We start from the raw sequence: 25,252 nt of genomic DNA on the forward strand, positions 1-25,252 counted from the left end.
AGCTGGAACTATGGTAAGGGTAGCGGGAAGGGAGAACACGGTCTAAGTGGAGAGTTGGGTTTGCAGTGTTGAATTCAAGGTGTCTGTGGAATAATAAATGGATCTGTCCAACAAGCAACTGTTAATATCAGATCTGAAGCTGAGGAGGGAGTCTAGAAATAGAGATCTGGAGAATCCGCAAAAAAAGTCGTTGGTAATTTCAGCCATGGAGTAGAGGATGTCACTCAGTTTGTGGAGTGAGGAGAATATGGGGGGGAGAGCCAGTGGCAGGAGAGTTACAGACAGTGAAGGAGCCTGAACAGTGAGTGCCCAGAGCCAGGACGAAAAGACAGAGAGGGGGAAAGACAGAGAGCAGACAGACACGACAGATATCAGGAGACGATAGAATGTTACATGTTGTAAAAAGTTTAAGTAAGATAATTGGAAAGTGCCTCTTGCTTTCAGCAACAAGGATATTATTGTGAAGCAGCTGCAATGAATGCTGGGCATGGCAGTCAGGTGGGTGTGAGTTAAAGACAGAGAACACAGACAACTGCTTTCAAAAGGCTTGACTAGCTTCCACTCGGATCTTCCCTCTGCTCCCTCCTTTCTGCTGCACCCCATTATGTGACTTTTGCAAATGACAGATCCCCAGGGTCTATCTCATTTCGGCTGAACCTCTTTTCTTTCCTATTACTGACTTGTCTCTGAAGTGAAAGTGTGTGGAAACATATCTGGAAGGACACAGATGTGTTTCTTCCTTTCCCTTGGACAGTTTCTGATATTATCCAAGCTCTTGTCTTGCTTCTGCAGGTTACACGCACTCTTCCTCATCACCGCCTCATTTCTCTTTCTGGCCCCCTTGCTATGTTACTTAGTCACATTTACCTTGACTTTCAAGCAAACAGCAAATCTACAGAGTATCACAAAAGTAATGTTAGAACCATGTACAAAAGGTCACATTGGGGGCAAGGTAGGAAATAATATGGCATCAACCGGAAACAAGGTTGGGTTTGGAGTATAGATGAGAAGACCAGCCTTATGTGATGAATGGTTAATGACATGATTTAAACCAAATGTATTGGTGAGAATTGGAAAAAACATACCGTGAGTTGAATAAATTTGGGTAAATAACTGATTCCAGTTTCTAGAACTTTCTTCAGTAGAGCACAATAGGGCATTTATGATAGAGTGGTTTTGTCTGTCTTCCAGCTAAGTAAGAATGCACTCCTAGTCTTACTTGGTTCTAATACCTACAGTTCCCTGAGCCCCCAGGCTCATGCCTAAGAAATGTATACCCCATTGATAACTATTTTTATAGGAATACTAGAGGCCCAGTGCACGGATTTGTGCATCAGTGGGGTCCCTCATCCTGGCCTGCGGGGATCAGGCTGAAACCAGCAGTCTGACATCCCCTGAGGGGTCCTGGATTGGGAGAGGGTGCAGGCCAGGCCAAGGGACCCCACCAGTAGATGTGCACCGGGCCTCTAGTATGCATGTAAGATCTTTGGTTAATCTCTTCCCACCTTCTCCACTCCCCCCTTCTCTCTGATATTCATCAGTCTGTTCTGTGTTTCCATGCCTATGTGCTGAGCATCTGCCCCAGTGGTCAATGCATGTCATAGCTACTGGTCAAACGGTCACTTGGCTTTTATATGAATAGATTAAGTGTTTGTGGCAGAGAAGCCTAATAGTATCATTTTAATGTAATACAGTTCATATGTGCTTTATAATATTGATATTGCTATGAATTGATAATAAAGTGATGATTAAATTCCTGTTGGTCCTGATGACCCATTGATGTTGACACTGGATATTCACTTCATATCTACTTGTCAACAGAGAGTGAGTCATCTGTTGTCCAAATGCTTGGCTGAGTCTTTGCTGTCACTGAGCTTGAAAAGTTCTGTGGGTGTCTGGTGTGGACTTTTGTGTCAGACCCTGCTAGTCTCTACCGTTTTCTGGAAACCATTTTATTATAAACTTTATGACAGTATTCTTGTTACAGGTCTGGTTATGACAAAACTGAGCTATGTTAACTTAAAATAAATTGTCAGGTGACCGATGTAATGGTTGAAGAGTAATTATGTAAAACATAATTACTTTTGACAGTAAAACATCAGTTTGTTCTCTAAAAATTTAGTTTGTTGCCACTGTATTCTGGGGACTCTGTCTTTCATGCAAAATCATCTCTTCATTTCTTGGATTACTTGGAAGAGAGATTTGTTCCAACTGCCTATATGGTTTCCTTTTTAAGTCTGATTGGGAGAGGGGTTTGGTTTGGTTTGGTTTTTGCCACGTTTGAGGTATAGGTGACATCCAGAGTGTGAACTGGGCTGGCAGAATGAAGATACTGGAGATTCAAGGCCCCCAGACTGGGAGGATGGCAGCCATTCTGGGGCTGATGTGCCAAATAACCGTAATGCAAGGCGCCAGCTGATCACTGGCCTGGGCCCCGACAGAAAAGGCTTTCCTGCCTGCTCAGGGCATGTTTACTTCCTCTTGTGAAATTGCCGGCTCTGTGCCCTTTCACACTTAAAAAGCCATGTGGACCCTCTCATTCTCTGCAGCAATGGAAAATGCTTGAAAGACAGTTAACTAGGCTTTGAAGCCATGTTCTCTTGGGAGGATAATGATCATGGCCAAGTTGTCATCTATATAATAAAAACCCAGTGGTCATGACACCATAACAACCAAAGACCAGTCACCAGGAGGCTGCGTGCATGGCAAGGCACGCGCAGGTGGGCAGGGCTGCGTGGGCAGGGCCACGCGATTTCGCGCGCTGAGCTTCTAGTTCAAGGGTCCTCAAACTTTTTAAACGGGGCCAGTTCACTGTCCCTCAGACCGTTGGAGGGCCGGACTATAGTTTAAAAAAAAAACTATGAACAAACTCCTATGCGCACTGCGGGCCCAGGATGAGTTGGCTGCTAAGCAGGACAGGCAGCGGCACCCGGCGGGCCGGATAAATGTCCTCGGTGGGCCGCAAGTGGCCCACGGGCCGTAGTTTGAGGATGCCTGTGTCATAAAAATAGGTGAGTGGCCCAGTCCAGCAGAGTGTGACCATATGTAAAAGATATTTAGACATAGTCATATTAATAAAAACTATACATTTATAAGAAGACATTGCCTCTTAGACACACCTTGTCTCTGGGGTTTAAGACATATAAGCTCTACTCTGCAGGTTTCTGATTAAAACCACAATTCCAGTTCTGAGGCCTAGCAGACACAAACTGGCTTATTCATGTAAAGAATTGTTTTGCCCCCACATGATGCAGTGTTTTGTGGCTTCTCTGGGTATGAGATGGGTCCAGAAATCAAGCCTCCTTTCCTCTTTGCTGCTCAGTTCCCTCCGAGGGCTTTGCTCTCCATCCCTGGCTTCCTCCCTCCCTCCTTTTCAGTAAATTTCACACCCACAGCTGTCGTGGGAAAGTTGCAGAGGGAAACATGAATTAGACCTTCATTTGGCCTCACAGGATCCTGAACAGAGTGGTGGTCGGCTGACTGGTGGACAGACACATCTACATGGTGACAGACAGTGACAAGTGCAGCCTTTCACAGAAGGCTAGGGCAGTGGTCGGCAAACTCATTAGTCAACAGAGCCAAATATCAACAATACAACGATTGAAATTTCTTTTGAGAGCCAAATTTTTTAAACTTAAACTTCTTCTAACGCCACTTCTTCAAAATAGACTCGCCCAGGCCGTGGTATTTTGTGGAAGAGCCACACTCAAGGGGCTAAAGAGTGCATGTGGCTCGTGAGCCGCAGTTTGCCAACCAAGGGGGGGATCCTGCAGCCGAGAGGACGGCAGGGGGTAGCCTTTCACCATAAACTCTGACCTCTGCATCAGAAGTATGGACGAAGTACGGGAGGATGCTGAGGTTTGATTTCTGCTTTTAAAACTTTAAGACTTAGCTGTCTTTGGATAGTGAGTCAGGAATCCTATCATCTTCCTGAAGGGCTGCTGATAGTTATCAGCTGCAACTCTCTTCCAGTTATCAGCCTAAACCCTTTGATGTGTAATCATTAAAAAGATAAATCATAACTTTCTGGTTCACTCACCGGATTCATCCTAGAAAATGTCCTGTGCCTCGCTGAAGTCAGGGCCTTACTGAGAAAGCAGGTCAAGTCCTTGGAGTGCTGCTGTGTCTGCGAGGCGCCCTCTGTGTGAACCAGGAAGGTCATGATGCAGAAGCCCTACTGATGCCTCCACATCATTGCAGCATGGGAGGTGGCACCATGTACATGTTAATTGAACAAATAACATAAGTATTTTGAATCCTTTGATTTTAACTTACTTATCCTCTCTTAATTTTCCTTAGTACAGTAATATAGGACATACTTTTCTGACTCTAAAATTGCTTTCCTAATATGAGAAAATTAGATGAAATGATCCTTTAGACTCCTTTCAGGTTTAAAATTCTGTAAATAAATGGTTTGTGAATATATAATTAGGTGACGGGTAAAACATGCCTTCATTTGATCAGCCTGACTCCTCGCGTTCAGATTTGTGGAAATATAATACTTCTGCGCTACCTAGTGCAAGAAAAATGAAGCTGAATGAGTTTTAGAAAGATATCTAACGAGAAGTACTTTAAAAGGTGTTTTAACAATATCAAATGATGAAAATACTTTTAATGCCTTTTTAAAAATCAGGAATTAATAGTTTAGGATCCAGTTTACTGTAACTGCTGGCATTTTTATAAGTAGCCTTAGCTTCAAGCAAGAATGTGTTCTGAGTTCCCCTCTCTATGTTCTCTCAGCGCAAATCAAGACCATTTCAACTTTGTTTTAAATCGTTTGAGTTAGGTATAGCAATTTTACCTGTTTAATATGGCACAAAGTAAGCAATACTTTGAAAATTGGAATTATAGCATGTTCTTAGTTGATGCTGATGAATTTCTATTGAAATTTGGTCACTTTCCAAATCGGACTTTGTATTCACCTGAAAGTACATGTTTCAGACTGAGGCCAATTGCTTGCGCCGCTGTAGATGGATTTTTTGTGTTGTTGTGTTATAATTCAGTTTCACAAGAGGTTTAATTAACCAGCTTTTCAGGGGGAAAGCTTTTTAGTTCATGCTTTAAATGAATTTAAAATAAATAGCATTGTGAACTCACATTTGTGGTGCTTGTTAGGGTGGTGGAATGCTCTGATGAAACATACCAGATACAAAGATGTCGATTGGAGGGGAACACAGGGGAGAGAATCGTGCTTTTCTCGCCCTTCATTTGTTTGAGAGATTGGAGGGTAATTAGATGTCATGGAGCATTTTCTTACTGAAAATTTCTTGATTGAATTTATCTTGCTTTGTGTTTCACATTTAGTTTGCACAGCCAAGAGTCTTAGGTTTGAAATGGTTTGATTGCAATAATTTATCCCTATTTCTTCCTTCCCAGTTTTATCATTTAAACACTGTCTTCTACTTCAAGCAGTGAAAAATAAAGATGTAAGAATGAACTCTGTAAAATGAAATCTTTTCTTTTTATACAATTGCCAACCCTAATGTTTCCAATCTACCCTGGGTTTTGCTCATTTTTTATGGATTTGGAGTTTCATTTTCATGAGGGAATTCAGAATTCCAACATATTTTGTTGGTCTTTAAAATAAGATCACATTACTGTCAACTAAAAAAGCAGACACTTGTTAAACGTAAAATTCTTTGACTTTGGTTTCCTCCTAATTAAATAGATCTTGCCTTCCTTTCTGTCCCGTGTCATTTTTTCCTTCTACTGTAAGGTAAGCTGGCCATGTATCCTTTTTAGGAAACGGCCTTGAAATCAAAAGCAGTGATACAATTCTTCCAACTTGACAAGTCAGTCAGCTTTTACTTAGGGCTATAATAAGTGTTATATTTTTTGTACTTTTCGAGAAGTCTGAAAATATCAGCAGAAAGAATGTGCTCCAAGTGTGAAGGTCTAAGGCATCCAGTAGTAATAGCTACATTTGGTCTTGTGTTTCTTAATCATCTATAGCAGTTTGTTAGACATCGTAACCTACGTGGGAGTGTAAATAACAGTAGCTGTGATCATCCCAAGGGGAACTAATAAAATGAGGGATGAAGGCCAATGGCGGAACTAACATTGAAGGACAGGCTAAAGAGGAGATAGAAAGTCATGGTCAAAGAGGTAGGAGACAGTCCAGGAGGGTATTTTAACAAGAAGCCAAGGAAGAATTTCAAGAATATTATTGACTCCCTTGGGTGCTATAAGATGAGAACTGAAAAAAAAAATCTATTGAGTTTTGCAATTAGGAGGTCACTGCTGACCTTTGCCAAAGAAGTTTCAATGAAGTGTAGACATGGACTCCAGGTCTCAGTGGGTTAAAGAGTAAACTGGAAATTAATGTATAAAAACAACTAATGTGGATTACTAAGTCATCATGTATAAAGGCAAAGAGAGAGGTGACAGCTAGAGGAGAAAGCAGTGTTCAAGAGGAACTATTAACTTACAAAGGTAAGAGAGAACTTGAGTATATTTACAGGCTATAAGGAAGAAGCCAGTAGGTAGAGAAAAATTAAAAATATGGAGGAAATATAATAACCAATGAGAAGGTTGATCTCAGGATTAGCCTTGATCAGGATTTTGCTACATTAGGAGGATAAAAGATAAAGATGGTCACAAAATACAGGTGTTTATAGATTATGTAAGTAAAAAGTTTGATATTTACAAGATTGAACTTACAAAATACAAGGTCAACCTGTATGCTTCTAAGAAATTATTAGAAACTAGAGGCCCGGTGCATGAAATTTGTGCATGGGGTGGGGTGCATGTCCCTCAGCCCAGCCTGCACCCTCTCCAATCTGGGACCCCTTGAGGGATGTGGGATCGGGCCTAAACAGACGGTCGGACATCCCTCTCACAATCCAGGACTGCTGGCTCCCAACCGCTCACCTGCCTCTACCTGATTGCCCCTAACCACTTCTGCCTGCCAGCCTGATCACCCCCTAACCACTTCACTGCCAGCCTGATCGAGACCTAACTACTCCCCTGCCTGCCTGATTGCCCCTACTTGCCCTCCCCTGCTGGCCTTGTCACCCCTAACTGCCAGTCTGGTTGCCCCCAAATGCCCTCCCCTGCAGGCTTGGTTGCCCTAAATACCCTCCCCTGCCAGTCTGGTCGCCCCTAACTGTCCTCCCCAGCAGGCCTGGTCGCCCCCAATGGCCCTCCCTTGCAGGCCTGGGTTTCCCTCCCCGCAACTGTCCTCCCCTGTAGGCCTGGTCTCCCCCAACTGCCCTCGTCTGCTGGCCCGGTCACCCCTAACTGCCCTCCCTGCTGGCCTGATCGCCCACAACTGCCCTCCCCTGAAGGCTGGTCCCCCCCAACTGACATCCCCTGCAGGCCTGGTCCCCTCCAACTGCACTCCCATGCAGGCCTGGGTCCCCCCCCCAACTGCCCTCCCCTGCAGGCCTGGTCCCCCCCCCCAACTGCCCTCCCCTGCTGGCCCGGTCACCCCCAACTACCCTCCCTGCTGGGCTGATCGCCCACAACTGCCCTCCTCTGCTGGCCCGGTCACCCCTAACTGCCCTCCCTGCTGGGCTGATCGCCCACAACTGCCCTCCCCTGCCATCCATCTTGTGGTGGCCATCTTATGTCCACATGGGGGCAGCCATCTTTGACCACATGGGGGTGGCCATCTTGTGTCTTGAGATGACCATCAATTTGCATATTACTCTTTTATTAGATAGGATTATACCACCTAGCATTTGAGAACTTAATATACATTGTGAAACATTGAATTTAAAAAGAAACAGTATGTCATTTAGTTTCATTCTTCATCTCTGAGGAAGATATCATCACTACTTAATCAAAGAAAGCAAAGCTTAATGAGTTTAACCTGTCTAAGGTCACAGAAAAATTAAGTATTATATCAGAACTAGTCATGTGAGCCTGGCTGGTTCTTACTCCAGGTACCCATGTTCTTAACCACAGTTGTGGTGAGTGAGGGGTGTTGAAAAGAATGGTGAGCATTTGGTAGAATGGAACGGGGATTATTGTGGACAGGAAAAAGAAGGGCACTGGTGCAACCATAGCAGGAGACCATAAATCTGTGTTGGCACATGTCTGCAAAAATGGGTTTTCCTAGCAGCAGTCAGCAACCTGAGTGAGTGATTATATAAGGAAGAGTTAGAGTGGAAATTTTTTAGTTTCAGACTGGATGGATGAGAATATTAAGGCATAGCCTAGCAAAAAATCCTGAATTCCGCCCTGACTGGTTTGGCTCAGTGGATAGAGCGTCGGCCTGCGGACTGAGGGGTCCCAGGTTCGATTCCGGTCAAGGGCATGTACCTTGGTTGCGGGCACATCCCCAGTAGGAGGTGTGCAGGAGGCAGCTGGTCGATGTTGCTCTCTCATCGATGTTTCTAGCTCTCTATCCCTCTCCCTTCCTCTCTGTAAAAAAATCAATAAAATATATTTTTTAAAAAAAATCCTGAATTCCAAGGATGAAAAGAAACCCCAATGAGATCCCTAACACCAAATATAAGAAAAGGAAATAAGGACCAGACTGGCTTTAGACTTTTGTAAAACTGGAAAGTAGGAGACAGTAAAATAGCAACTATAGACCAGTGAATGGAAAAGGAATGCAACCAAGAGTTCTTTTACATCTTCTAATACATGTCAAAGAAGATGAAAGATATTTGAAAATATGAACTAGAATATATATCACCCACCTGAGAAAAATACTTGAAAGAAGATAAAATAGCAGAGGGATGAGAAAAGATAACCTCAGGATGGAGAAAAGATAGAAAGTAGGTGAGCAATGAAAGTGGACACAATTAAATCTAAAAGAATAAAGAGAGAGGGAATGTGTAACGTAAGTGCAAAATAAGGTTTCTTCCAGTCGAAAATACATAAAACAAGATAATTTTAATATGATTGCAGAATAAAACATACTAAACTGTTTCTGGAAAAATTTAGGATTAATGGGAAGGAATTGAAACCACTAGCAGGAGGGAATTTAAACCATTTTAAAAGGTTTTTCTTGTTGATGTAAACAAGCAGTAGAGAAATAGAGCATTTTGATGAGAGAGAACTTTTAAGTTTCCATCTTATGTAACTAAGCACTAAACCCGATAAAGAACATTTTAAAATAGTAAGTATCACATAGTTACACGGAAGATAACAGTCATAAGCCTAAATACACAAACAACATGGCAACTAAAATGTAGGACAAGTCCTGGCCACTGTGGCTTAGTTGGTTGAGTGTCATCCAATGTACCAAGAGGTCGCTGGTTTGATTCCCAATCAGAGCACATGCCTAGGTTAGAGACCTGATAACAAGTAGGGGCGTGCAGGAGGCACCTGATTGATATTTCTCTCTCATGGATGTTTCTCTCTCCCTCTCCCTTCCTTTCTCTCTCTAAAAACAAACCAATGCAAACATATTTTTTAAAAATGTAGGGCAAAGTTGTTAGAAATGCAAGAGGAACTTAAAATACTATATAGTGGAAAAAATAGATTAATATACTTGTCTCAAGAGGATGAAGTGGTAGAAAAAATAATGTAATGGAGGAATTGAATCAATAAACTTGAATATAAATATACACTCATCCCTCTAGAAATAAACTTACTTTGTGTGTTTGTGGAACATAATCAAAGATGTATTTAGAAAACCTTAAATGAACCTTAACAAATTTTGACGAAATAAAATAGATTTTACAGACCACATTCTCTGGTCACAAGCCAATAAAATTAGAAATATATAATGATAAATAACTAAAAATTTAGAGACTTTAAATTTGAGAAACACGCTGAAACCGGTTTGGCTCAGTGGATAGAGCATCGGCCTGTGGACTGAAGGGTCCCGGGTTCGATTCCGGTCAGGGGCATGTACCTTGGTTGCGGGCACATCCCCAGTGGGAGGTGTGCAGGAGGCAGCTGATCGATGTTTCTCTCTCATCGATGTTTCTAGCTCTCTATCCCTCTCCCTTCCTCTCTGTAAAATACCAATAAAATATATTTTTAAAAAAAAGAAAAAAAATTTGAGAAACACATTCTAGGTATATGACTAAGATCAAAAAATAAAACTACAAGCTATCTATACAATAAAAAGATACTCTTCATTCTCAAACTTTGTGTAACCTGTAGCCAGAGGGGGAAAAAATGTAGCCTTAAATTTTCTTAAAGAATTATATGAAAAAGAACTAAGTAATCACCTTAAATTCAAACGACAAGAAAAGTTAACCAAAAGAAACTAATAGAAAAGAATGAAGATAAAAGCCCAGATCATGGACCCAGAACATCACAAATGGTGCATACAAATTTCTAGGCTGATCTCTATGCAAGCTCAAATATCAGGTGTGTTAGAGATCAGTATGTATGGAAATGGAAGTAGCATGTCATTTCTATGAAGATAATTCTGGCCCTGGTTATTTATCCCCCTCAGATTCCTATCTGGAACCAAGTGGTCAAGTTGTGTGGGTGGCCAGCTCTTCAGGTTTCTGTTACAGCACCATCATAAGGCTGGAGGGGGTTTCAAAGTCATGCTACCTCTAGTAGGTACTCCTACACTAAAACAATTCCCCTGGGAGGAGATTTGTGAGTCTTTGGAATGCTAAGTCCCTAATAAACATCTCATTTAGAAAAGATAAGACCCCAAAACATAAGTAGACTATAGTTTTATGCATTAAAGGTAATTATAGAAGAACAGATACATGTAAATATATTATATTTAAAGATTTCTTTTTATTCTTCTTTATTCATCATACCTCTCTAGAAAACTTTTGTTAACAGCAGTTCTGTATCTCTGAGGCCTAATAGACTTGTTGCCATCTTGAAGTTACAAATTTAAGCAGTCTTTATATTGCTATTGGAATTCACTGTGTATTTTTTCTATTTTTTTATTTTTTTATTTATCTTTATTGTTGGAAGTATTATAGATGTCCCCATTCCACCACCACCCCCCCCCCATTGACCTCCCCTTCCACCCTGCATCACCCCACCCCCAGGCCTTCACCACAACTAATGTCTGTGTCCATGGATTATATATATACACATATAAGTTCTTTGGTTAATCTCTCCCACCTACCCACCCACCCCCACCTTCTTTCTGAGATTCTTCAGTCTGTTCCATGCTTCTATATCTCTGGATATATTTTGTTCATCATTTTATTTTGTTCACTAGATTCCACATATGAGTGATTTCATGTGATACTTGTCTTTCTCTGACTGGCTTATTTTGCTTAGCATAATACTCTCCAGGTCCCTCCATCCTGTCTCAAAGGGGAAGAGATCCTTCTTTTTTATAGCTGCATAGTATTCCATGTTGTAAATGTACCACAGCTTTTTTATCCACTCATCTACTGATGGGCACTCAGGCTGTTTCCAGATCTTAGCTATGGTGAATTGTGCTGCTATGAACATAGGGGTGCATATATTCTTTCTGATTGGTATTTCAGGATTCTTAGGATATGTTCCCAGAAGTGGGATCACTGGGTCAAATGGCAGTTCCATTTTTAGTTTTTTGAGGAAACTCCATACTATTTTCCACGGTGGCTGCACCAGTCTGCATTCCCACCAGCAGTGTACTAGGGTTCCCTTTTCTCCACATCCTCACCAGCACTTGTCATTTGTTAATTTGTTGATGGTAGCCATTCTGACAGGTGTGAGGTAATATTTCATTGTTTTAATTTGCATCTCTCTGATGATTACTGACTTTGAGCATTTTTTCATGTTTCTTGGCCTTCTGTATATCCACTTTGGAGAAGTGTGTATTTAGATCCTTTGCCCATTTTTCAATTGGTTTGTCTTTCTTTTGTTAAGTAGTAGGAGTTTCTTATATATTTTGGAAATTAATCCCTTATCAGATATATCATTGACAAATACGTTCTCCCATACAGTGAGCTCCCTTTTCATTTTGTTGATGGTTTCTCTTGCTTTGCTGAAGCTTTTTATTTGGATGTGGTCCCAAAGGGGAACAGAGGAGAAAACGTACTGTGTATTTTGTATGATCCCTACCTTTGTCTCTTAGCACTGTCACTGACAATGATCATTAAGCAAGCATGTCAAACTTGCGGCTCACAACGAATATTTTGCGGCCCAGCCAATTAACAGTATGTAAGAAACGTTTTAATAAAAATTCTGTAACTTAATTTTTACAATATCCTGTTATACATAAATTATTAATAATGAACTATAATGTTCACTAATGACTGATTACTATAATTGTGTTGCATTCATTTCCCTTACACGCAGGCGCACCATTTCTCTCCACTAATACTAGCAGCGAATATTTCAGCAGCCAATTGCCACCTCATTAGTCTTGTACTGACTTGTTTGGTGTGCGCAACAGGAAATATTTCACTTTTGGAGAACAAGAAAAATAGGTTTATTTGCGTTACGCTTATTAAAATTTGTGCAATTATTCAGTGTCTGGTAAATTAATGTTCAAGAAAAAACATTAATTTTTTAAATGTTCTATTATTTTTTGTTAACCATTACTCATTTATTTCAGCCCTTTGTATACAGTATGTCTCTATCGAAATAACTGACGCTTCTATGAAAATTGAAGCTTTTGTGTTTTTTCTGGCCCACATAAACTTAAACCTTGTTTATTTGGCCTGTGTTAGCCTTTGAGTTTGACATGCTTGTCATCAAGGATAAACAGCTGCTGTTTATTGCTTACTCAATTTGAAATGATGGTAATAGTACATTTGAATTATTGCTTGATTTGTGGAGGGGATGGGGAGAAGGGAAGAAGGTATGGGCAAGTCTAATTGTAATTTTTCAGAAAATTTATAAAACTATTCTGTGGTAATAGTTGATGTCTTCCTTTAGGCTTTTACTACTAATTAGAAAGTGAACTGCGCACACGTGTGTGTGTGTGTCTTTGTGTGTACATGCATGTGTGTGTGCTCTTTACAGAAGTGCAAGTTTAGCATCATACCTGATAAAATATGGGAAGGAGGAAAAGAGGACTTTTAAACACTAGAAAACATCTCCTGTAACAGTTTGTAATGTTTACTCTATTTACATTAGTTTTGAGGCCTTTTCTAATTCTAATGGGCCCAGGAAAAATACTATCTATCTATCTATCTATCTATCATCTATCTATCTATCTATATATGTATATATATATAAAAGCCCAGTGACGGTTATGGCGGAACGACCAAAAGACTGGAACGACCGAAAGGCCAGAACGACTGGTTGCTATGACGTGCACTGACCACCAGCGGGCAGACGCTCAACACAGGAGCTGCCTCCTGGTGGTCAGTGCACTCCCACAGCTGGAGCACCGCTCAGCCAGAAGCCAGGTTCACGGCTGGTGAGTGCAGCGGCGGTGGTGGGAGTCTCTCCCACCTCCACGGCAGCACTAAGGAGCTGGGAGCCAAGCAGTAAGGAGCGAGCAGGCAAGCAGTTAGGAGGGAGCAGGCAGGCAGTTAGAAGTGAGAGGCCCCGGATTGTGAGAAGGATGTCTGAGGGGTTCCGGATTGCAAGAGGGTGCAGGCCAGGCTGAGGGACCCCCCAACCTCCACTGCACGAATTTCGTGCATCTGGCCTCTAGTATAGAATAAGAATTACAACCACTACCATCCAGAAAAACTATTAGATATTATAATAATAATAGGATCAAATTTGTTTTAAATTTTTTTTATTCTACTGGTTGGGTTTTCAAATTTATGTTTGGAGGGAAAAAACCTTTATAAATTCTATTAATTTATAGATCATGCCCAAAGATAAACTGCATCTATACATGACATCTTCCTTTTTATGTCATTTTACCCATTTTTCAAATTTATGATAATAGCGCTAAGCTTTCTCCTGATTATTAAAGTGATTTTCCTCTTGTCTTCCAGAGAACAGCTGGAGAAATCATTTTATTTTACTGTTCACTTTTCTTTTGATAATATTAGCCTCAAAAGAAAGTAGCAGGAAAACGTAGTGTCTTTATTATTTTTTCCCACATCTCTCCCTTTTTAACTTTATTTTTAATCTATTTTTATTGTTGCAATATTACAGATGCCCCCTTTTTTCCCCATTGACCTCCTCTCCCCCATACCGACCTCTGCCCCCCACCCCCACCTAGTGTCTTTAGAGCAAGGAAAACAATGGCCTGGTTTTCACCATCCATGTAATTCTGTTGATGAGTATCTAAAAGCTTTTGTTCATTTATTCCTGAAACCGCATCATCCTAACTGTAACTAGCTTCACTTCAAATCACCAAAACGTCTGTGATATTTTATCTTTGGCCTTCTTTAGCTACTTACCTTATGTATGACATATCAGCTTTTACAAAGTGCCCCTTAGGTAAAGTGTATTTTCTCATTCTGAGCATACTTTTCAAACGGGATGTTTTATGACATTCATGAAGTAGCAAGGAGTTGTCTTTACTCACCATTCATTTTACCTTTTTCACACACCATCATGAATGTTTCAGATCTTTTCCTTGTATTTCCACTTTTTATAAAGAGGTGGAACCTGAGCATGATCTTCTCTTTGTTTCTTTTGTATCCGCCTGCAGGATGAATATAAGCCAGAAAAGTCTCTGTCTGAAGAGGACTTGAAAAACGCGGTGAGTGTGCACCACGCTCTGGCGTCCAAGGCCACGGACTACGAGAAGAAGCCCAATGTGTTTAAACTGAAGACTGCCGACTGGAGGGTCCTGCTCTTTCAAGCCCAGTAAGTTTTGTTGGTGTGGTTTCTTCTTGTTTCTTAGTTTGCACACCACCACTTTATACCGAGAAGAGAATCAGGATCTGCAGGGGAAATTTTTTGAGTTGGAGTCACAGCCATTGTTTACATTAGAGAGAGAGCCCCCTAAGAAAACTAGACTAAGAAATATAAACCCGCCAAAACCGGTTTGGCTCAGTGGATAGAGCATCAGCCTGTGGACTGAAAGGTCCCAGGTTCGATTCCGGTCAAGGGCACGTAACTTGGTTGCGGGCACATCCCCAGTAGGAGGTGTGCAAGAGGCAGCTGATCGATGTTTCTAACTCTCTATCCCTCTTCCTTCCTCTCTGTAAAAAAATCAATAAAATATATTAAAAAAAAAAAAAGAAAGAAATATAAACCCTGGGCTCAAGTGTTTTGTTTGCTACAAAGTAGCCCTGTGACATGTAGTCGGCCACTTGCCACCTCTAGACCTTCTGTATCCTCATGAATAAAACACGGGGTTTTAGTGTGTAAGGACTGTCACACAGTGAGTAAAGTGAGCCTGGCTGCCAATCACCATTTCCTAGCTCTTTGTCCTCCCATGTAGTTTAACCTCCTGGAACCTCACCTTGTCACTAGTGTAGATGACAATGTATATCTCGTAGAGTTCTCGTGAGAATTGGATGAGATCAAGTGTACAAAGTACCTCACACAGTGTCTGGCACATAGAAACTGTTCAATGATAAGTGTAGATTTCCATTCATCCTCTCTTTTCTCTCCTCCTGAGCTCAACTCTGTGATTAAACTAGGAGAAGATGAAATCATACTACGGGCAAAGATGGAGGATGGATTGCCAATTTGATGAGGGATCCATGCCAGCCTTGGGGTTAGAAGTGGAGCATCCCACATGGAGAATTCTGGGTGTGGGGTGAGAAACTGGATTTCCAGAGTGATTGTAACAGGAGCTCACATGGCATGTGTTCATGGCAGGCAGTGTTAATTGTCACCCTGAACGTGACTGCAGAATCACTCAGCATAGCACTGCCGAGGGACCACATTTGGCACCTGAGTTCAAATTTGACATCAAGATAGTGAGCATGAGCCCAGCTGGTGTAGCTCAGTGGTTGAGCATTGACCTATGAACCAGGAGGTCACGGTTCGATTCCGGGTCAGAGCACATGCCCAGGTGGCAGGCTTAACCCCCAGTAGGGCGCAAGAAGAGCGGATCAGTGATTCTCATCATTGACGTTTCTCTCTCTCTCCCTCTCTCTCCCTCTCTCTTCTCTCTCTCTCTCTCTCTCTCTCTCTCTCTCTCTCTCTCTCTCTCTCTCTCTCTGTCTCTCTCTCTCTCCCCTCCCCTCCCTTCCTCCCACCCTCCCTCCCTCTCTGAAATAAAAAATATCTTTTAAGAAAAAGATAGTGAGCATGAGTGTCTGCATACTTGTTGATCAAAACAATGTAAGATCCAAAAAAGAAATAGGAACAAGAACAGGTGCTCAAGTGATTTGTGGATGTCAAACCTGCAAGGGTATAAAATTGCTGACATCCGGTGAGGGGGAAGTTGCAAGGAAATCCAAGTGACATGGGACTTTTGTAGTGTGGGAGGAAGACAGTTTAACACCACAAAGGGAACCATAGCCACATGTACAATTACAGCTATCCTATCTAATAAAAGAGTAATATGCTTAACTATCACTCTGCTACACCCACAAGCCACACCCGCCAGCCAGTCAGGAGCGAGTATGCAAATTAACCCCAACCAAGATGGCTGCGGCCATGGAGGGAACAGGAGGCTTGGGTTTCCCCGGCAATGGAGGAAGCCAAGCTTTCCACACATCCTGGTGGGCCCAGGCCTCCACTCAAGGCTACAAAGTTTCAATTATAGAAGATAAATAAATCCCAACAAAAATGGCAGCAGCCATGGAGCTGGAGAGAACAGGAGGCTTGGGTTGCCCCCAGCAATGGAGGAAGCCAAGCTTTCCGCACACCCTGGCGGGCCCAGGCCTCCACTCAAGGCTACAAAGTTTCAATTATAGAAGATAAATAAATCCCAGATACCAGGGCTTCCACTTGGGTTGCCAGGGTCGTGGCCAGCCTGCAAACCACCACAGGCCCTTCGCACAGGCTGCCCCACGCCCCAAGGGAACCCCCACCCTGATCCGGGACACCCTTCAGGGCAAACCAGCTGGCCCCCACCCATGCACCAGGCCTCTATCCTATCTAATAAAAGAGTAATATGCAGATTGACCATCACTCCAACACACAAGATGGCTGCCCCCATGTGGTCAAAGATCCTGCCCCCATGTGGATACAAGATGGCCACCACAAGATGGCCAGCAGGGGAGGGCAGCTGGGAGGGACCAGGCCTGCAAGGGAGGGCAGTTGTGGGTGATCAGGCCAGCAGGGGAAGGCAGTTGGGAGGGAGCAGACCTGCAAGGGAGGGCAGTTGGGGGCGATCAAGCCTGTAGGGAAGGGCAGTTAGGGGTGACCAGGCTGGCAGAGGAGGGAAGGTGGGGGCGACCGGCCTGCAGGGAAGGGCAGTTTGGGGGGACCCAGGCCTGCAGGGGAGAGCAGTTGGCGGAGACCAGGCCTGCAGGGGAGGGCAGTTAGGGGCAAACAGGCTGGCAGGGGAGCAGTTAGGCATCAATCAGGCTGGCAGGGGAGTGGTTAGGGGTGATCAGGCTGGCAGGGGCAGTTAGGGGCAATCAGGAAAGCAGGCAGGTGAGCAGTTGGGAGCCAGCAGTCCTGGATTGTGAGAGGGATGTCCGACTGCCTGTTTAGGCCCAATCCTACCGGACATCCCTTGAGGGGTCCCCGATTGGAGAGGGTGCAGGCTGGGCATAGGGACACACCCCCGTGCACGAATTTCGTGCACCGGACCTCTAGTTAGTAATAAAAGCCCTTCAAGTTATTCTGTTCCCCAACATTATTTTCAATCTAAAATACCAGATATAATAACTAGGAGATCCCAGTTACTTCAGATAGAACTGATGCCAAAATTAGTCAATTGAAATAAAGAGCCCGCAAAATCAGATTAGAGGGCACAGTGCAATGAGGAGATGATACTCATGTGGTCTCAGGTTAGTGGGGTTTCTCTCCAAGTCATCGGTATGGGAAATGGTTTTAGCTTGGCTGACATTTTGGCCACCTTCTGTTTATTGATTATATACATGGTGGATAATCTATCCTGCTTCACAATCATTTATGAGTTCCCAGATATTATCTGCTGTCAGTTCTAGACTCTGCGAATAGGTGACATATAAGTTAACAAATGATAATAACCTCAGATGATGTCTACATCCTCTCATGTAGTTTGTTTTAACATCATATATATGTGTTATACAGCCCATTTAATTTCACAATTAATTTGTACAAGTCAGTGATTTTTAACAAATTTACAGACTTGTGCAGCCATCACCACAGTTCCATTTTGGAACACCTCCATCACCCCAAAGAGATCCCCGGTGCTCAGTTTACAGTCACTCCCCATTTTACACTCCTCCCCCCTCCCCCCCGCCAATACACACACACACACACACACACACACACACACACACACACACACACACACACACATCTCCTTCCTGTCTCTCTAGTATGGCCTTTTCTGGACGTTTCCTATAAGTGGAATCATACAGTATGCGGTCTTTCATGTCTGGCTTCTTTCACTTGGCGTAAAGTTTTGGGGTTAATCCGTGATGTGGTATGTGTCAGCACTTCATTCCTTTATTGCTGAGTGGTGGTCTACTATATGGATATAGACCACATTTTGTTTAGTTATTTACTAATAGATGGACATTTGGGTTGTTTTGTTCTGTTTTTCCAATGGCTCTTGTAAGGGTTGCTGCTGTGAACATTCACAGATAAACCTTTTGTGCCTCTATGTGTTTATTTCTCTTGGGTTGTAGCTGGGAGTCGAATTGCTGACTTGTAGATAACTTTTGTTGTTGTTAATCCTCATCCGAGAATATTATTTCCATTTATTTTTAGAGAGAGTGGAAGTGAGGGGGAGAGAGAAACATCTATGTGAGAGAGACCCATTGATTGGTTGCCTCTTCAACACACCCCAACTGGGGCGAGAGATCAAGCCTACAACCGAGGTATGTGCCCTTGACCGGAATCGAACCCGAGACCCTTCAGTCCGCTGGCCAACACTCCTAATCAAACAGCCTAGGGCTGTAGATACCTTTTTAAAAAATTGTCAAAACTGCCTCCAACATGGGTAGAGCCCTTCATATCCCCTCTATCAGTGTATCCCTCAGTTGGATTTTAAAGCCAAATAGGTGATTGTAAGAGATGAGTTAGTTTTAATGAATTTTTTTACCTAACCTAAGTATCAAACAGAAAGCAGGTTAACAAATATTTATTATCAGGTGATTTTGCTTTTCCCCCTCTGTATCCTTACGGCGTAATAACAGCCTTACGCTACGATGGTCTTAGGTCCCAGGGCCCTTCGTTACCATGGTGATTGCTGTTGAAAATGTTCAGCTCCAATGAAGTTTTGTCAGGGCTTAGTGGTACCAAGAAGAAGAAATGATTTTATGTGCCATTTTAAATCAGCGATGAGAAATGGGCAAGGTGTGATGCCCTTAGATATAGAAATGTCCTGACGTAAGCACGCCTGTTTCTCCTAGGAGCCCGGAGGAAATGCAAGGCTGGATAAACAAAATTAACTGCGTCGCAGCTGTGTTTTCCGCACCACCATTTCCAGCAGCCATTGGGTCTCAGAAGAAGTTTAGCCGCCCACTTCTGCCTGCCACTACAACAAAGCTGTCTCAGGCAAGTCACTCTGAGAGTGCTTTGACCTTGGAAATGTTTGTATTTGAATATTGCTCCACATTTTGGAGGACAGGGGTGAGACCTTGCCCTGGAATGGGTCAAAATACAGTATTCCGGGTTTTACACTTCAGATAGGAAGCTGACACAACTGAGTCAAGGTTAGTAGGTCACATACTTTGAATTAGTTTCTGGAACTTATGTTAGTTTACTACTCAGTCAGTCAGACAGGCCTGGGCTTTTCAGTTTGTTTGTACTAACAGCTCATTTTTTTTTTTAACGAACTAGCTAATGTTAGACATCCTGGCTTGGAAACAAGCCTTTTATACATTCTCTCGGTTTTTTTGAATTGGGGTATTCCCATATCCCAAGCTGTATTTGATGCTAAGTATATAAAAATATTCCCGGGGATACTGCTCACAGTTGAGGGGGCAGAGCCTTCCCTCCCCTCAGGCAGAGCTAAGTGTACCGCGTGGGTTTGCCTGGCTCCTCGGGACAAAGTGCTCGACCTCCTTGCAGACGTCCTCACGTGGCTTCTCTCCTATGTCAGTCTGCTGTCTCTAAAGACCACAGCATGTCGTGTCCCTCTCCTACTTAACACTCTGCGCCAAGGACATCGCATGCACTCCAGGTTTTCTAGCTTCAAACCTGCGGTAGCACCCTATTGTCATTGCCTAGTCAGGGATTTGGGAAGTGACTTATATGTCTGCTGTGAATTTCTTATTGGTGCACCAATAGAAATGGATCCATCTGGCTCTAATCAGCCAGGTCTTGATATTAACAGGCTCCTCTACACATTTGATATCATAACTATCAATGATACACTTATTAGATAAAAATGTATTATGTGTCTGTTGTACTTCAGAGACTGTTTTAGTCTCTGGAAATAGAAAGGCAAATGAAGCCCAGATGCTGAGATTGGATTGGCAAATACAAAGGAGCAAGTCATTGCAACACAGCTGGATGGGAGGTTCAGCAAGGATAAGTCCAGAGTGCTGTGGGGTACAAGAAAGGGACATCTCTCCTGGCCTCGGCGGTGAAGGAGGACCTGTGGTGTCTATTATGAAGCTTGAAGGATGAGCAGCAGTTAGGTGTGTGGGGGAAGAGAGACTGATCCAGCAGAGGACTGAAAGGCCCAGAGGAGAAAGCCCTGGGGTGCAGGAACCACACATAAGTCATCACGTGTGATTTGAGCAGAGTTTTGAGAAAAGGCTGGAAACGTTCCTAGAGGGAAGGAAGGCCAGGTGATGAAAGGTCTTATGGGTCATGTGAGGGATTCGGATGCTTCACTAGTACCCCAGCATGCTCGGGATAACAGTGTGAAAGCAGCAAAGTAATGTGATTAAATGTGTGCTTTAAAAATCATTCTTGTTACAATAGGAAAGGTTTATTAGAGAAGGAAATTTCTAGAAGCAGAAAGGCAGTTTTACTCTTTAAAAAATATTTATTAGAGAGAGACTCATTTGGGATTCCATTTATGTATGCATTCATTGGTTGATTCTTGCATGTGCTCTGACCGGGATCCACGCACAATCTTGGGCATTTGAAATGACACTCTAATCAACTGAACACCCAGCCAGGGCAGAAAGGCTACTTTTAAAGGCACTTTCAGTAATGCAGAGGGAACATAACTGAGTTAGTTGTAGAAGAGATGGATGGAAGTGGAAGTCTGTGAGAGCTCCCCAGGTTATGGAATGGATCATCCCGTGGCTCGGTGAAGTGCAGGAATCAGAGCCACCACCTGGGCTTGAGCAGCTGGGGAGGGTGGAGTCTGACCTGGCCTTCGGGACCTCCTTGTCTCCTGGTTCCCTCCTGTTGCTTCCTGCCTGGGTCCTTTCCTCTTTCTAACTCCAAACGTTGTAGTGCCTGGTGCTCAGAAGCAGATCAGACAGACACTCAGCAATTTTTTTGTTTATTGAAAACAAACAACAAAACAAACAAACAAAAACAGGGAGAATGTTGTGCCAAGAAAAGGAAGAAAAGTCAAGTAAAAATAGGAGAGAAATGTCTCCTGTGACGTGGTGGGGCGTCATTGGGTCCGTAGGTGAGAGCAGAATGGAGTGATGGGAGGAGAAGCCACGTTGGTCTTTGCAGAAGAAATGAAAGGCAGTAAGGAAGTGGAGGAAGGGAATGTGTATAAGTCTCGCCCTAAGTTTATAAAAAACAGACTGGCAGGAAGAAGAGGGGAGACATGGTTTCAGGAAAGGTTCTTTTGTTTTCGTAAATTCACAATTATTACTAACATGAATTGGATGCTTGCTCACCATGTAAGCCATTGCTAGTGTGATGCAGTGCATAGACTGCCCAGAAAGCTGGTAAGAATAGAAAGGACGAAGCCAGCTCACTTTACACGGCAGAATGGCATTTAATTTTCAAGGATGATAAACACTCTTAAGATAAAAGGAAGGCGTTACCTCTTATTGATGACCAGCGAATACGTTGGCAGATTTCTCCATCTACCCAAATGAGGTCTGGACTTTTAAAGCAAATGCAGTTCCCCACTTTATTTTGGATATTTAACATAATGTTCACATATTTGTACTTAACACAAACAATAAAACACATTACATAAGGTAAGAAGAGGAAAAACAATTGAACCACTAGAGGGGGAAAAAAATACCTTTAGAAATTGAGTTTTATTCTATTAATTTCATTAGGGATTTCCCAGTGGTTATTTTTCAACAGATTGGTCTTTCTCACAATTACTCCTATGAAAGATTCAAGGCAAAAGGGGAGCTGAAGTTAAGGAGGAACATTAATAAGCATAGAGCAACGTACGCGTTTTTCCTTGTTCTTTCCTCACGACAGAATCTACATTTTTATTTACTTTCTACTTTGAAAAATGTGCTATTGTCCTATTTACGGGCGGGCTATGTATTAGTAAGTCACTTAGTACTTGTACATGAAAATGAATGTGTTCATCTACTTGTCTACTTTTACCGTGCGACCAGGCAGGCAAGCACCTTTATCAAGGCAGAATCTCTAATTTAAATAAATCTTATGTACTGTGACCAAAATGATGAATTCAAGATTTTAAATAAAAAAGCAATAACCGAAAAGCAGTATCCTCCTGTGCTACGTCAGACAAGATCACCCAGCCCTTTCAAGAATTTAATTACTTTGTAAAATAAGAAGATGCTTTCCTTCCCTACACATAAATCACCAAACCTTTATGGGCCTCACTTTTCCCTCTGGAGAACACGAAGATCATTCTAGAATGGTTTTAAGGTTCTATCGTTAGCTCTGTTGTTTTATTTTAATTTTTTTACCCATGTCATTGTGTTTATTTACTAAATGAAAAAAATGTTTTACCTTTGAGAGCAAAAGGGCAATTTAGAAACAAATGTGTAAGGCCACCCAGGTGATACAGGACAGGTTAGAAGGAGGGACGAAGAGGTAGGTCACACAGCCTGGTGCAGGAGTTGGGGGCTCCCTCCACTGCAGTGGCCTTTGCTAGAGTTGTCGTGCACCTTCAGTGAATCCTGGGATGTGTCTGGATGCCCAGGAGTTAGTCCTTCAGCGCCTCGCAGACGGGTCCTCGTCCGCAGCCCGGGCATTCTCAGCCTCGGCACTGCTGACAGTTTGGCCTGGAGGGTTCTTGGTTGTAGGATGAATTGTGGGATGTTTAGCAATATCCAAGCCTCTACGCACTGGTGCCAGTATCTCTCCCGAGCTGTGATATCCAAAAATACCTTCAGACATCGGCCACATGTCCTGGGGGGTTCACCATCCAGCCCCTGCCATAGAGAGCCACTGCTTCAGCCCAGCCATCTTCCCTTTCTCCATACGCCCTCAGCCTGGCTGTGACTCCCCTAGATGCCAGAACCACCGGGATAATTTCAATGTACAAAATACACGCACAACACTGTGAGTGCCCTGCTGGAAAAAAAGGTAAACAGTCTTAGGAAAAAACTAAACATTCAATTAAAAGGTTGTTTGGTGCTTTTACAGGTACATTGTTCATCACCCTGTCGTCTGCAAGCTTTTCTTTCCTTTATTCTTGTCTTCTATCCAAAACATGTTAGCCTTCATTATTAAAGTTGGTAATTGTCAGTGCTGGGTGGTTCTTCGGAACAGCTGTGCTGTGTGGGAGGGCTACCTTCTTCCACTGTTTTCCGTGGCAGCGCTGCCAGAGCACTTCTCCTGTGGGGGGCGGAGGGCCCCGTTTGGAAGTTTAAGTCTCGTTTTTCCTGCTGGAGTAACACTCCAAACAGGGTTTCACAGTCAGCCCTCTCCAGGACCTATTCAGGACCGAGTAGTCATTTTCAGACTTGAATGTGCACAGGGTTGATATAAGTAGGTCTTTGCACCCACCCACCAGAATTTTAAAAGTTTCTACAGAGGCCTTCACTGGGTTTTATCGCGCGTGCCATCCAGATGGTCTCAGCAACACCTACTCTCTCAAGGCTGTGTCCTGGCGGTTTCTAGTGTGTGAAAGCCAAGGGGAAAGCACATTCCAGGGACAGAGGAGGGGGTGAGGAGCCTCTGATTGCCTGCGTCCAGCTCCAAGGTCAGCAGAGGTCACAGCCTCTTGAGGTCCTCCTTTCACAGGCAGACAGGTGGGATTTCAGTAGAGGAAGTCATCCTGGGAGTCGTGTCCCTCACTGGCCAGAACACCCTCTTCCCACACCATTCAATCCCACACTCTCAGTCAAAGATCTTTCATATCCTACCCACTTCCCTTAATTCATACTTTCGTCATCTTTTACCTAGATCAGTGGTCTTCTGACTTTTTAAGTCATTCACCTTATCAGTACTAAGTATTTGAGTAGACAGATATTCCACAGTATATATACAGTTCTTTATATAAAATGTATTGCATGTCCTACTACCAATACAGCATGAAAAAATGCTGAATATCATTAGTCATTAAGGAAATAGAGTGGGGGAAAAAAGAAATAGAGTGGAAGTCAAAACCACTTATTAGGGTGGCTATGACTGTTTTAAATCTTTTTATTTACAAAAGGAAAATAATGCGTTGGTGTGGATATGGAGAAATTAGAATTCTCATGCATTGCTGGTTGGGATGTAAAATGAAGCAGCTACTTTGGAAAACAGTTTGGTGGTTCAGCAAATGATTAAACATAGAGTTAACATGTGACCCAGCAATTTCACTCCCACTTAGAGAACAAGAGAATAAAAACATACACCCACACAAAACTCTTACACAAATGTTCCTGGCAGCATTATTCATAACAGCCAAAGGTGGGAATGGCCATCCGCTGATAAATGGATGAATAAAATGGGATCTACCCTACAATAAGGATGGACCATGAAAACATTATGCCAAGTGAAAGAAGCTGGTTGCAAAAGACATACTGAGATTCCATTCAAAAAGAGTCTCTTTTAGGGAAACTAAAGTGCCATAAAATTACATTGAGGTGATAATTTGCACAACCCTGCGAAGATGCTAAAAGCAGTGACTGATGCACTTTAAATGAGTAAACTGTATGGCACTGAATTATGTCTCAAGGCTGATTTTTAAAATTCTCCCCCCAGGATCATCTTGCCTCGGATGCACACACCCACTCTGGAAAACTCTGGCAGCTATTTCTGTAACCACTTGAGTTCTCTCTTACTCTAATCTTGCTTCTCTCCAATCCATCCTCCTCAGTTCGGGCTAAAATAAGTTTCATATTATGTCACTTACCCTTAACTGGCTCACTTTGCCAACAAGATGCAGCCCAAACTGTCATGGCTTTGGGTCATGACTTCACTTCTCCAAAATAAATTTCATATTCATTTCTCAGAGGTCTGTATCTAATGTATATTAAATATTCAATAAAACAATTAATTCAATCATATTGAAATTATGCTGAAGCTCACTAAACACTGTTCAACTGCAGGGGTGGGGAACGTCAGGCCTGAGGGCAGTATAAGGCCCTGGGAATCATTTGGTCTGGCCCTG

The 25,252-nt window shown here is 42.8% G+C and overlaps 1 protein-coding gene across 12 annotated transcripts in view; it reads left to right on the forward strand.

The window, feature by feature from the left end:
- The window catches only part of PSD3 (pleckstrin and Sec7 domain containing 3), a 532,096-nt gene that overhangs the window by 479,909 nt on the left and 26,935 nt on the right, over window positions 1–25,252 (forward strand). For all 12 annotated transcript variants that reach the window (XM_080660410.1, XM_080660414.1, XM_080660416.1 and 9 more), the window contains 2 exons: window positions 14,438–14,595; window positions 19,203–19,347. In XM_080660410.1, coding sequence (XP_080516536.1) covers window positions 14,438–14,595; window positions 19,203–19,347 — 303 coding nt within the window. The remainder of the gene's footprint in view (window positions 1–14,437; window positions 14,596–19,202; window positions 19,348–25,252) is intronic.

This window comes from Plecotus auritus (genome assembly GCF_963455305.1).
Source record: "Plecotus auritus genome assembly, chromosome: 3".
Classification (NCBI taxonomy): Eukaryota; Metazoa; Chordata; class Mammalia; order Chiroptera; family Vespertilionidae; genus Plecotus; species Plecotus auritus.